This window comes from Camelus ferus, chromosome 7 (genome assembly GCF_009834535.1).
Source record: "Camelus ferus isolate YT-003-E chromosome 7, BCGSAC_Cfer_1.0, whole genome shotgun sequence".
Classification (NCBI taxonomy): domain Eukaryota; kingdom Metazoa; phylum Chordata; class Mammalia; order Artiodactyla; family Camelidae; genus Camelus; species Camelus ferus.
Genome location: NC_045702.1, coordinates 15809680 through 15821982, shown reverse-complemented (window position 1 = coordinate 15821982; position 12303 = coordinate 15809680). Strand labels below are relative to the sequence as shown.

General features: G+C 46.7%; 1 protein-coding gene across 1 annotated transcript in view; it reads left to right on the top strand.

The window, feature by feature from the left end:
• Window positions 1–12303, top strand: part of KIAA1549 (KIAA1549 ortholog) — a 142921-nt gene that overhangs the window by 109263 nt on the left and 21355 nt on the right. The window contains 4 exon segments of the mRNA XM_032483450.1: window positions 3262–3464; window positions 5968–6191; window positions 7166–7319; window positions 10816–11133. Of these exon segments, the coding sequence (XP_032339341.1) occupies window positions 3262–3464; window positions 5968–6191; window positions 7166–7319; window positions 10816–11133 (899 nt within the window).

Below are 12303 nucleotides of genomic sequence, written 5' to 3'. Positions count from 1 at the left end.
AGGAGCGGCAGAAGGTTGCTTGAGAGCCATTCTGAGCCCCTCCGTGCTGCCCTGGGACCAGTGTCCCCGCTCACTCCAGTGGGTGGCACGGCTGCTGGGTCCTGTTAGACTCCTTGGCTAGGCTTTCAACGGCTGTCACACGTCATCCAGGCCCATCTTGCAGTGGAAACTGGGAAAAGACCATTGTTTTGGTTTTGGGTCAGTTCAAGGCTGTGCTTTGTTCCCTTGCCAGCTGACCATTTCTGGGAAGTGGCTAGATCACAATGCAAACCTTTCTGACCGTCGAGACCCTCCTGGGATGGTTTACTCTGAGTTCAATGTCACTGTGTTCTCAGTTACTGCAGTTTTAGAAAATGTCACATCGTTACCACTGCTCCCCCTTTGCAAAGTAGTGAAGAGATCTGAGGCTGGGGGTAACACATCTTCCTTGAGCGAAGGCAGTGACCTTCAGGCTGTTTGTGCTGCCGGTGCCGTGTCTCAGCCCGGCATGGCTGTAGTTTTCTCTCTCTCCCCTTCGTCATCAGGAATAAATTGCACAGGGTAAGGATGGGGAATGCTGAGTCTTTCCTTCACGCTCTCCGTAGGCTGCCTGTGTGCAAGGCTGTGATTTTTAAGTAACTAGAACCTCATTAATTTGAATTCAGCAAGTCCAGATTCTAGAATCTCGCATAGGAACTAAGCTGACATTTACTTTTGCATGTGCTAAAGAGTTTTGCAAAGCAAATTAAATTTTTAGTGAGATTGCAGTTTGGCTATTTCGACTACACATAACATCAGAGTTTTTCAAGTGATTGTGGAGCACTCATTTATAACATGACTGAGACCATAGATTGTAATTCTCCCCTTTTCAGTATGGCACATTCCCAGAGGCCTCCTCCAGGTAGGATTTTATGAACTTAGTTGAGGTGACTAGTCATTTAGTCATCCATTTGGCAAATGTTTACTAAGTGCCTGTGATGGGTTAGCTGCTGGGACAGGTTGAAGAAGAGCCAATGTGATCCCCGCCTCATGGGATATGACTGTGGGTCACAGGCGTTATAATAATGCAGTTCAGTGTGTTTACCTATAGATAATGGAATTAATGTTTCTTTAAAAATGTTCGATTGCTTCAGCATTCAGTAATTCAAATTGCCTTTTCCTGTGTCATCTGCTTTGTGGACATTATCCTATACTGTAATTTCTATCATTACTTTTTTTTTTTTTTGCTTTATAATATTTGAAGAGAAAGGACTTGAATCCAAATTCCCTGCTTGCCTTCAGGCAGGATTCACATAGCATCGGTCTCTGGAAACTTGTACTTTCCATTGGTCATTATTATCCAGGTAGTTTTTAAAAAATTGTGCTATGTATAGCAAACAATAGAAATAACCCAATGTTCATATATGTAACATGTTTATAATAATCCAGTAGACCTAGATCTAGAGATGCGTGTATTTATGTGTATGTAATACATGCATATGACAAATAATAGGCTCCTTTTCAGCCTTCTTGAAGGGTTGGGGTCCAGGCAGTATGGAAGCTTGAGGGTTTTCTGTGCATCCCTGTTTCTCCAGTTTCAGCTGGTGAATTACAGAGTGAGGGTCCAGTTTGGGGGATGGGGCGTGGACCGGAGTCAGTCCCGCGCCCACAGCTCCTTCTGTGGGACCCAGGCAGGTGGACAGCACGGTGGGGAGGGGCCTTTCTTCCTCCTTCACCTTTGCACCCTGGTCTTTTTATCATTCTGGAGGAAAGCAGTCTCACCAATGGGTGTCTGTAGCTTAATGGGCCACCCTTTGGGGCATTTGCTTTGTAAGTTCGGGTTAGCGAAGCTAGCCTTATCTGGTAAAGCTAATCATCTCCTTTTAGGCATTGTGCCTGCAATTTGAGTCATTGCTGAGGGATAAATGGTGGTATCTGGCTGTGCTTGTGTTATGCAAATAGTCAGGCTCCCTTCAGGCAGGGCAAGAAGGCCTGAGAATAGCCCGAATCCAGACAAAACTCCTCGCTAGGAGAGAGTCCTTCGTTCATAGAGTTATAGACATGATTTCTAATAGCTTGGCGTAACAAATGACTATAATTCAGATTGAGAGGAAAAACAGAGACTTACATGTACCACTGATGTGCATTCCTTATGTAAAATATCAACTACTACTCATTGCTTTGTGCAACACTTTTTACACAGCAAGGAAACCTCTGTATTTTTCACCTATGCCTGAGGCTTTTGTTTAGAAGCAGTTTTTGGCATGCTCGCAGAAACCCTTCTCTTGGCCTGTTGGCTATTTATTTTCAAGCAATGCTGTCTGGAGGTAACCTGTGGCTTAGAGAGAGGGCATCAGTGATCTTAGGGCATCTAACTAGAGAGCGCTTTCCATCCATTCAATCCCTCTTCATCTCTCTTTCTCCCTGCCTTTTAAAATTAAAGTTTATTAGGATTATTTCTATTATAAAAGTAATACTGATTGGGGAAAACCCTCATTACAGAAAATACAAGCAATTAGAGAAAACTGTACCAAGGTCGAGTCTCTGTTAACATTTTAGAGTGTTTTTTATCTTTTCTCTACCCATTTTCATTTTTATCCTTCTTTGCAATTCTGATTACTTAAAAACAATTCATTGTGCTAAAACATGCATACCATACAATTTGCCCTTTTATCCATTTTTTCAGTGTTCCCTTCATCTCTTTTTAAAGGGGGAACTAGTTCCGACAAGCAGCAACTTTTTCTTCTCCTGACTCTTCAACTTAATTTTCTTTCTACATCAGAACTGAAAAGCCAGCAGTGTTCATCGTTCAGCAGAACATGCCTGCATGCCCACAGTCACAGTCCCCTTGGCTTTTGTTTTTTCAACAGTGTAATTGCCTTGGCAACAAAATTGATACCACTCCAAATGAGTGTGGAAGTTCAGAGCTGCTGTAAATATTGTCCTCAAAGCTCTGTAAATTGCTACTAGCCCACTACAGTCTCCTCCTTTCCGTAACACCCTGCCTTACTGAAGAACATCTTTAGACAAAACAGGGGCCATTGGGGGCATAAAGCATCATAAAGATTTTTTATGTCTTCCCTAAGGGTATTTGTAATTTTTAATGAGGCTGTAGGAGGCACTATTTAACCTAGACAATTTAACCTCAAACTAGTGACATTTCAGGTTCTCTGCCACAGAGTGGGGATGTGTTTTTTTGATCAGGGGCCCATCTGAGGAGTCTTTAAGAAATAATCCAAGAGTTTGATTATTGGCTGTTTCCTTAGGATGATTTTATTTATTTTGCTTTCCCCTCTGTTGCAGGGGCACCACCCAGCTCGGGGAATGAGCAGCACTCATCAGCCTCCATCTTTGAGCATGTGGACAGGATCTCCCGCTCCTCGGAGGCCAGTCGGCGGGTCCCCAGTAAGATCCAGCTGATCGCCATGCAGCCCATCCCAGCACCTCCAGTTCCACACCCCATACTGGCCGACCGGGTGGCAGAAACCAACAAAATTAACAAAGAGGTATTTGGTTTTATTGAAAAGTACATTAATTTTTTAAAAAACGCTCACATTCTGATTTGGTCAGTGCTTAAAAATGTGGGAGACTTACAGTGTCACAAGGTAGCGAAAGATATGAGCTGCTGATGAGTGTTCTTAATTTTAGATATGATTGATCCTCAGTGTTTTGAGATCAGATGCTGTTCAGGGATGCTAGTAGGTGTGCTGGCGGGGGTGCAGGATAGACATCTAGGACACGGCTGTCCTTAGAAAGTCCCACTTTAGCCCATGGCTGGGGTTTGGGAACTTGGCTTTTAGAAACATTGCCAGAACATAGTGGCTCGTTGTGCCTCAACTGTTGGTGCAAACAGTATGATTTATGCGGACCATCTGCTTTCCTTCTGGGAGTCTGGGCTTGGTACATGCTGGGCAGAGGGTGCCTGCGTGGCCAGCCTCCAATAAAGATCCTGGGCATTGAGTCTCTAATGAGCTTCCCTGGTAGACATGTCACACATGTTGTCACAACTTGTTGCTGGAGGAATGAAGCTCATCCTGCGTGACTCCACTGGGAGAGGAGCTGTGCCTGCTTCCGCTAGACCTCACTCTGTGTGCCCTTCTCCTCTGCTTTTACTTTGTATCCTTTTGCTGTAATAAATTGGACTCAGTGCTGAGTCCTGAGAGTTCAGTGAATCACTGAACTTGGGGTAATTATGGGACCACAGTTGATATTGTGATCCTGATAGATCTGCTCTGGCCCCAGTGATCTAGATAATTCTTGGTAAAACACCTTGTTCCAGTGACTCCTGGAAGACTGAGTTAGATCTGCTTTTCTCCTTAGATTTTGGGAACCAGAAGGCCAGGTCAGGTCCCTGTTAACTTGAACTTGAGAGATTTGACCAGGCTGGACCATGAGTGGAGTGAATGCCATTTAGGGCTGCGCATATGGCAGTGCCCTGCCCATTTCCTGCCTCGAAGAAATAGCCGCTGCTGTTGTGAGTTCTGCCAGGTTGAAGTGATAAGAAATCGGTGCAGCTGAATCCCCCTCCCCACTTTCAAGGTGCTCCTTAAAGTGGATCATATAGAAGTTTAATCAAGAGTTCTTACAGTTTCTCCTTTCCGCACCTCATTGGCTCCTTGCCAAGGACGTGACCACAAGACAGTGTGCCATAAGTTCAAGATGGCGTTTGCTGTCCCTTCTCACCAATGCTCAGGAGCCCTGCCCCTGCGTGTCCCCCATCCTGGCCTGGATGGGTCTCCATCAGTCTTGTGTTGGGTGTGCCTCACACCGCCATGAGTAAGCACCCTGGAGTGGGTTATCCATCTGTCCTCACAACTGGATAGCATCCATCTCCACTTTTTTCTTTTACTGTCTTTTAAAAATGTATTAGATGCATACGTATGGCCATAGGTAATATATATATATTGATTATAAATCCTAGTAATAAAAGCCCAATATAAGAACAAGAGCATTATCAATACTGGTGCGCCTGCCTGTATGCTCCATACATTTAAACTGAAATGTTTTCTTAGTAGGAGGTGCTGGTGCAGATTCCCAGCACACCTTGGTCCTCTAGTGAGGACCTCATATATTTAAAAAAACCCGTTAGATCCTGATAGAGTGAGAGGGGCTTCCTGAACTCTCCTGCTGGGAACTTGTCATGAATCTCATCCAGCTGACTCTCCTCGCACAGCCTCAGAGTACGTGGCTTTGGTCCACTGTGGCATGGCCAGGAATGTTCCCCCTTATCCTGGTCCTGCTCTCTCCTCCCAGTCAGCTTCCCAGCTTGGTTTCCCTTTTCTCCCTCTGTCTCCATCTCGCTTGCTGGTAAGTCCTCTGAAGCAGGGCTAAGTGCTTACAAAACAAGGGGACGCTCCTCCTGGCCTGCACTACATACACCACAGCCCACCAGCAGGGCTGCCGCTTCCTGCGGGGCCTGGTCCCCCAGACCTCCACCCTGTTCCGGTCCACAGCATGGGAGTGCCTGCACCCCACACCCTCTTTCTGCTTCCCTCCCAGATTCCAACTCACTTTTTGAGACCTTGATCAGGCCCCATGTAGCCAGTGACCATGTGTTTCCAACACATGTGGATTTTCCTCTTTGAGGAGAGGGGTCTCCTGTCAGGGAGCTAAATCATCAGTAAATGGGTATTTTATTGTATAATGCAAAGGTCTCCTTTGAATCTGTCTTAATTTAAAAATCTCTAAAGTAATAATACTATTGAAAAATATTTACTCTTTTCTCGGGGCGTATTATATCTAGTTGTCACCGGCAGATTTCCCAGGTTTGAATCTTCTCGCCACGTTTGGGGGCCGATACCAGGCTTCCCCCCCGACATCCCCCACTCTTGGGCGATGGCAGGTTCTGTGCCCCGGCGGGGTGGGCGTGCCTGCGCCACCCTTGGCGGCCTCTTGGGAGCCTCGGACAGCCTTTCAGGGGGAAGGAGAGTGGCAGGAAGGCCTCCCCAGAATGCTGTCTGAGCGCAGGGCCCAGAAGCCCGCAGGACATTTGGGTGTCCTGTCTTTCAGATTCAGACGGCGCTGCGGCACAAGTCGGAGATCGAGCATCACCGGAACAAGATCCGGCTCCGCGCCAAGCGCCGCGGGCACTACGAGTTCCCGGTGGTGGACGAGCTGTCCTCGGGCGACACGCGGGAGCGGCACCGCGTGTACCGCCGCGCGCAGATGCAGATCGACAAGATCCTGGACCCCACGGCCAGCGTGCCCTCCGTGTTCATAGAGCCCAGGAAGAGGTGGGGGCCCGAGCGGGGCCAAAGGCCCCTGCGGGCGGGGGACCAGGGCCCGGCCATCTTTCAGGCGGAAGTCTCCGGGAACGGCTGCGGGCGGCGTGGGCTGCTGGGCAGCCCGAGCCCGCTCGGTCACCGTGTGTGGAAGGCTGCGTTCACTCCGCCTGCACCCCGGCATGCCTGGGAGCACGTCCCTGGGTTGAGTGTCTCCTGGGGTTCAGCATTCTGAACTGCCAGGCCCCTCCCCTCCCAGACGCTGCCTCCTGCCTTCCTCCCCCATCCCTCTCTCACCACCCGGGTCTCCAGCCGCCTCTGCGTGGTCAGTGGGTCCTCTGGTGGATTCTCATTTCTTTCCCGTAGCCACCCGCAGAGTCCCAGCCCCTTGGTCTCCCAGACCCCTGCCCCCTAATGCGGATGCATTTTTGGGAAGATCAGCTCTCATTTATTGTGTTGCTCTGCTCAACGCCTGAAATGGCTTGGGTTGCCCGCCGGGTGGCCCCTGTGCTCCTGTCACACATACATGCCAGCTATTCCCCCACCTCTCCAAACATGTGTCTGCATTCCTGTTTCTGGTCCCTGGCACAGTCTTGCCTGCACCTCACACCCTCTTCACACTTCCCTCTGGGTCTGCAGATCCTACTGGCTCTTCAAGACCCAGTCAGGCCCCAGGTGGCCAGAGATGATACCAGTACCCACATGGACCTCACCCTTTTCTGAGTGTCTGTATGGCTAAATAATGTCATGAGTGTATTGTCACATGTTTCTCTCTCTTGTTCCATGTGTTTAGTATAGTCTGCCCAGGTAGACTGTCAGCTTTCTTAGCGCAGAATGTGTCTTACACATTGTTTACATCCTGTGAGGAGTTTAATACAGCAGATCCAGCAGATCCTCAGGGCTCAGAAAATACTTAGCGTTTAGTTGATGAGCCAGCGGCCAGAAGGTTTCTTTCCTCTGAGGATAACATCTTTGTCTCCTGGCAGCTCCAGAATAAAACGTTCTCCTAAGCCACGCCGGAAACACCAGGTCAACGGCTGCCCTGGAGATGCTGAGAAGGACAGACTTATCACCACCGACAGCGAGGGCACATACAAAAGGCCCCCTGGGGTCCACAACTCTGCCTATATTGGTTGCCCGGTGCGTGATGGAATCAGGGTGGGGTGGCTGCTGCCCAGTGTTGGTGCTCCAGGGCTAGCTGGGTTGTAAGGCATGTGGGTGGGGGAGAGGGCGGGCCGCTCCTTGAAGGAGAGACTCCGGTCATAGAGACCGGGAGGCTGCTGGGTGAGCCCTCTGGAAACACACTCAGTGTTTCCTCTTCCTTTGTGTAAGCTCTGTCTTCTCAGGCTTCAGAATGGGCACTTCTTGAGGTTAACTGGAAAACAGAGAAATGTCCAGAAAGTTTTTTTTTTCCTTCTTTTTGTCAATGAGTTGTTTGAGTTTCTTGGAGGTAGGAGGGCTATTTAGGGTTTGTCCCCCTTTCTGCTCTTGGAGTGCCAAGAAGATACTACATTTGCTAATGTATGTATTTCTAACTTTAGGGAAGAAAGAGCTTAATGGAAATTAGGAAATAAGGAATTAAGCAATTTTTTCAAAAGAAAAGGGGGCACAGTTGCTGAAGTGTTGAAGCAGATGTTGACCACACTAAGACACATACAGACCCCACGGTACAGGGAAGAAAGGGCCAGCCTCCCCGAGGGGCTGTGAAATACAGACACAGAAGCACCCCAAGAGGAGCGGGAGCCCCAGAGCGTTAGCACAGTGGGCGTCTGAGCTCTGGGCTGCGGCATAGCCCTGTCTTGGTGCACAAGACCCCTTCCTCCTTCTGGAGGCAAACTTAGAGAGCCATCTTTGTTTAGAGAGAAATTACCAAAAGATACATCCTTGGAGAAAAAAATCTGTGATGTACACGATCCCTTTAGATGGAGCTTATGTAACTAGCCATTTCTGATTTGAATTTTACATTTTAGCTCTCAAATTATGCAAATAACTAACATTGAGAGACAGTAAACATAATTACGCAAATGTGCCAAATACCTTACTGATACTGGGGCTAAATATAATTGAATCATGATCATCTGAAAGAGGCAGGCAGGCTCTTCCTTGGGAACTTACTGAGTTTCTAGTGTTCTGAAGACTGACCGTCCCTTCACAACTAGCTCCTGGAAACCGGTGTGACTCCAGAGGGTTGGAAGGCTGCTTTGCTCCTGGTCAGAATGAATTGAGTCCTCTCTAAGCGCTGCAAATGAATTCCTAGGGTGGTGGGACCATCGCTGGCAGTTCTTGCAATAGATGGCGCTCTTGTGCTGCTGCTGTGTTTTGGGGCCGGTGGTTGTCTGGGTGTCTGTGGTGTTTGTCTTGATCTGGGGAGGGCTGTCCTCTGGGCTTCCCAGAATGGTCCCCTGGAGCTTTCATTTTTGTCCCTTGTGGGGACTTGGAGATCTTGTGTGAGTAGAAGAAGGGGGAACACGCCTTCTCATCCCATCACTTCCTTGGCCCCTGGCTCCTCCTCTGAGAGGAGCCTTCAGGGGAGATTTTGCAGCCCTGTCCCGGAGTCCATCACCCAGTGCCGTGGAGTTGTGGATGCGGAATGCCCTGTCTTGCTCTCCCATCTGCTTTCATCGATGACCCTAAATCAGGCTGTTTTCATGGTGGTCCAGACCATCCTTTTTCTCCTTGCTTTTTTTCTTAGCAAAAATCATAGCGGTTCCCCCCTCAGCTGGTGGAAAGAAGCCCTTCCCTGGAGAACATGACTCAGCCAGCTGCTTCATCCCCAGTGGCTCCATTTTTCAAAGATTCCCTAAAAAGAAATTCTTCCTCAGATGGACTTTTTACTTTGTCTCTCTAAAAGTTCTGAAACATATACTTTCAAAGATAATGCCTTTTTTTGGAACTCACCTTTTCTTAGTATTTCATCTTGAAGGTTATACTAGACATACATGTTTTTGAACGATCTTTAATGTTATGCTTTCCCCTCAAAATATCTTCTCCTTGAGACCTCTCTTTTCCTAAGGTGAAAGAAATATTCCTGGAGTCCTTGTAACTAGGGTTGCTATTATAATTCAGGCCTCAGCGAACTAGCCCTCAGGCCAAATCCAGCCTGCTGTCTGTTTTTGTAAATAAGGTTTTGTTGGAACAGAGCTACTCCCTTCATTTTTATGTTATCTATGGCTGCTCTCACTGCGATGGCAGAGTTGAGTAGCTGTATGTCTCACAGAGCCTAAAATATTTACTGTCTGACCTTTTACAGAAGTTTGTCAACCCTGATATAATTTATTATCCAAGGCAGACACTCAGGAGGGTGAAAGGAGGTGCTGTAAATAATTATATTGGAACAGCAAGTATAGACTAAGATTTGTCTTGGGCCAACCATGGTGTATGGTCACCCTCTTATAATACAAATTGGCAAAGTAGGTACCAGAATACATCATCTCTGATGACTAAAGATAAAAAAGTTCCCACATATTTTCTGAGGAATGATAGGTAAGCATGTATCCATGCAAAGGAAATAAACTGAATAACAGAATCATCAAACTTGATTCAAGACAATGGACTTCAAATTCCAAATTGGGGATCCTGGGTAAATCTTAAACTTCTGTAGATCACAGTTATTCATTTATGATTAAGCTCCATCTACACGTGAAACACTCTGCTGGGTATGGGGACATAGGAAGATGAGCAAGATGTCGTCTTGGACTCTGGGCTGCTGATAGTCTTGCCTGCGAAATGAGGAGGCAGCAGGAAGATCAAAGAGCAGAAAGTGCTAAGATCATGGCTCCGTAGCTCTTTGCCTTCGTAGCAGGATTCACGGGACCAGTGAGAATCCAAGGGAACCCAGCTTCACACCTTCATGTTTGGGCTTCTGGGGCCACCAAGACCAGAAAGGTGGCGTCTTCCATCGGTTCCTTGTTTTGTCTCTTACAATTTACTGAGTGTATATTGGGACGACGTTTTGCTCATAAGGCAGTATAAGGAAATAAGAATATTAAAAGCTCTTGTTACTTATATCCCTGTCTCTTAGAGAGTATAGAATATAATTTCAACTTTTCTTGTTGACACATGTTATCCAGGGATACCTCCATTTTAAAGAAATAGTTTCTGAATAAATAATTGGTACTATTTACTGTTTGTAAAGAGTTGTCGTAATAGGTGTTAAAATTGTTTATGCACATATAGTTGTAATTTGGTGGTGACTTTGAACGCTTTTGGGGGTGTATGGGGCTCTTCTTAGTGTTAACTGTCAGTGGACTGCTTTAGTTTTAGATTTCTGTAGCTATGGAAAGTCAACTAGATATGTTAGTATGTAGACTCTGAGACATCATTTTGAATTGATGGGGCTTTCAATAAAAAACGTGTACTTCCAAGTACTGAGATGCATTTCAGATAGTTGATTGAAGTTTTGCCAGACACATGATTGTTGAATATTTTAATTTTTATTTTTTCTGATTCAAGCATTTTGCTCCCATGAAAGGTAATGGACATTCCTCAGCTGTGATTTTTAAAGTTCTAATGGTAAACATATTTCTTGGTGTCAGCAAAAACCGTCAAATTCCTCTTGGCCCTAGAGTTTTGGTTTCAAGTCATCACAGAAGCTTGCGTCTGACTCTTCTCTCCTTTGCTGTGTCCCCCGCTGTAGTCTGATCCCGACCTCCCAGCAGATGTGCAGACGCCGTCTTCTGCTGAGCTGGGGCGGTACCCAGGCCTGCCCTTCCCGGCCTCCCAGTATATCCCGCCCCAGCCGTCCATCGAGGAGGCGCGCCAGACCATGCACTCCCTCCTGGACGATGCTTTTGCCCTCGTGGCCCCCAGCAGCCAGCCCCCCAACGCTGCAGCTGCAGGCCCCGGGGTCCCAGCTGGCCTGCCTGTGAACAGCACCCCATCCCGAGAAGAGAGACGAGCCACCCAGTGGGGGTCTTTCTACAGCCCAGCTCAGACGGCCAACAACCCCTGCAGTGTAAGTGTAGACCTTCCAGAATTCTCTCATGGGCAAGATGTTGGAGCTTTGTTGCCTGACTGCCTCATTTTCAGGATTCCTGCAATACTCTGGTTGTATTTGATAAAAATTAAGGCTTGCATAATGAGTCTTAGTTTTTATTATCTTCTCCTAGGTTAATTCTCAATGTTGAAAGCATTCATTTATGCAAGTCGCATATTTTATGGAAGTACCTTTCAGGGTTCCCTTCAATGTCATGAAATAGAAGTGGAGTAACTGTCAAAATATATTCTCATTGATGTCTCCATAAAAGGTACAGTTAAGAATGTACTTGAATCATTAAGCTTCATCTTGTAGGCCACCTGGGACTAAGGAGGCCCTTGAGGCTCTGGGAGTGCTGGCAGCTAGTCCCCAAGTAGGCAGGCGCAACCATTGTCAAATGCCTGGTTTCCGTCGTGGGAGTTGACATTTCAGCATTTCACCTGTCTTTGTGAACCTTTATTTTTTTCATGTTCAGTCATTCCTTTCAAATGTACCTTCTCAAGTCATGGAGATGGAGAAGTAAAACTCAAGGACATACATTTTTTGCTAATTTCAGATTAAATGATCAGACTGAAACATTTGACTCTGAAGAGGTATTAATAAGTTACAACTTAAATTTCTTCTTCAAGGAGTATTTATATAGGGTTTCTCTGATTTTGTTAACTATATGGGTTTTCACAACACTGGACATTAGGCAACCAGAGAGATGGGTCACTGAGAGATGAGTAGAAAGAAGCTTACATTCACCCCAACTTACCGTCTTGAGAGAGTTTCTAGGTGTGGTGCCGGGAGGGAGACCACAGTTAGAGCTCAGTGGTCTTCCTGAGTTGAGAAAACAGAGTCAAGAGTCTGGGGAGGAAGAGGCAGCTGAAATTCACAATAGACAGGGGCAGGAAAGCAGAAGAATGCAGAGAGGTAATTCTAGAGATCTGCAGGGAATCTTCATTTGAATACTGATCAATTTAACGGTATAAGGAAACTACCCAAGACTAGGGAAAGGACCACCCAAAAAGATTAGAGGGAACAGTCCTTAGAGCTCACATAAGCATAGGAATAAGTTCCTGCTGTGGACTGAATTGTGTTCCCCCCAAATCTGTATGTTGAAACCTAAACCCCCATGTGACTGTATTAGTCTTGAAGGAGGAAATT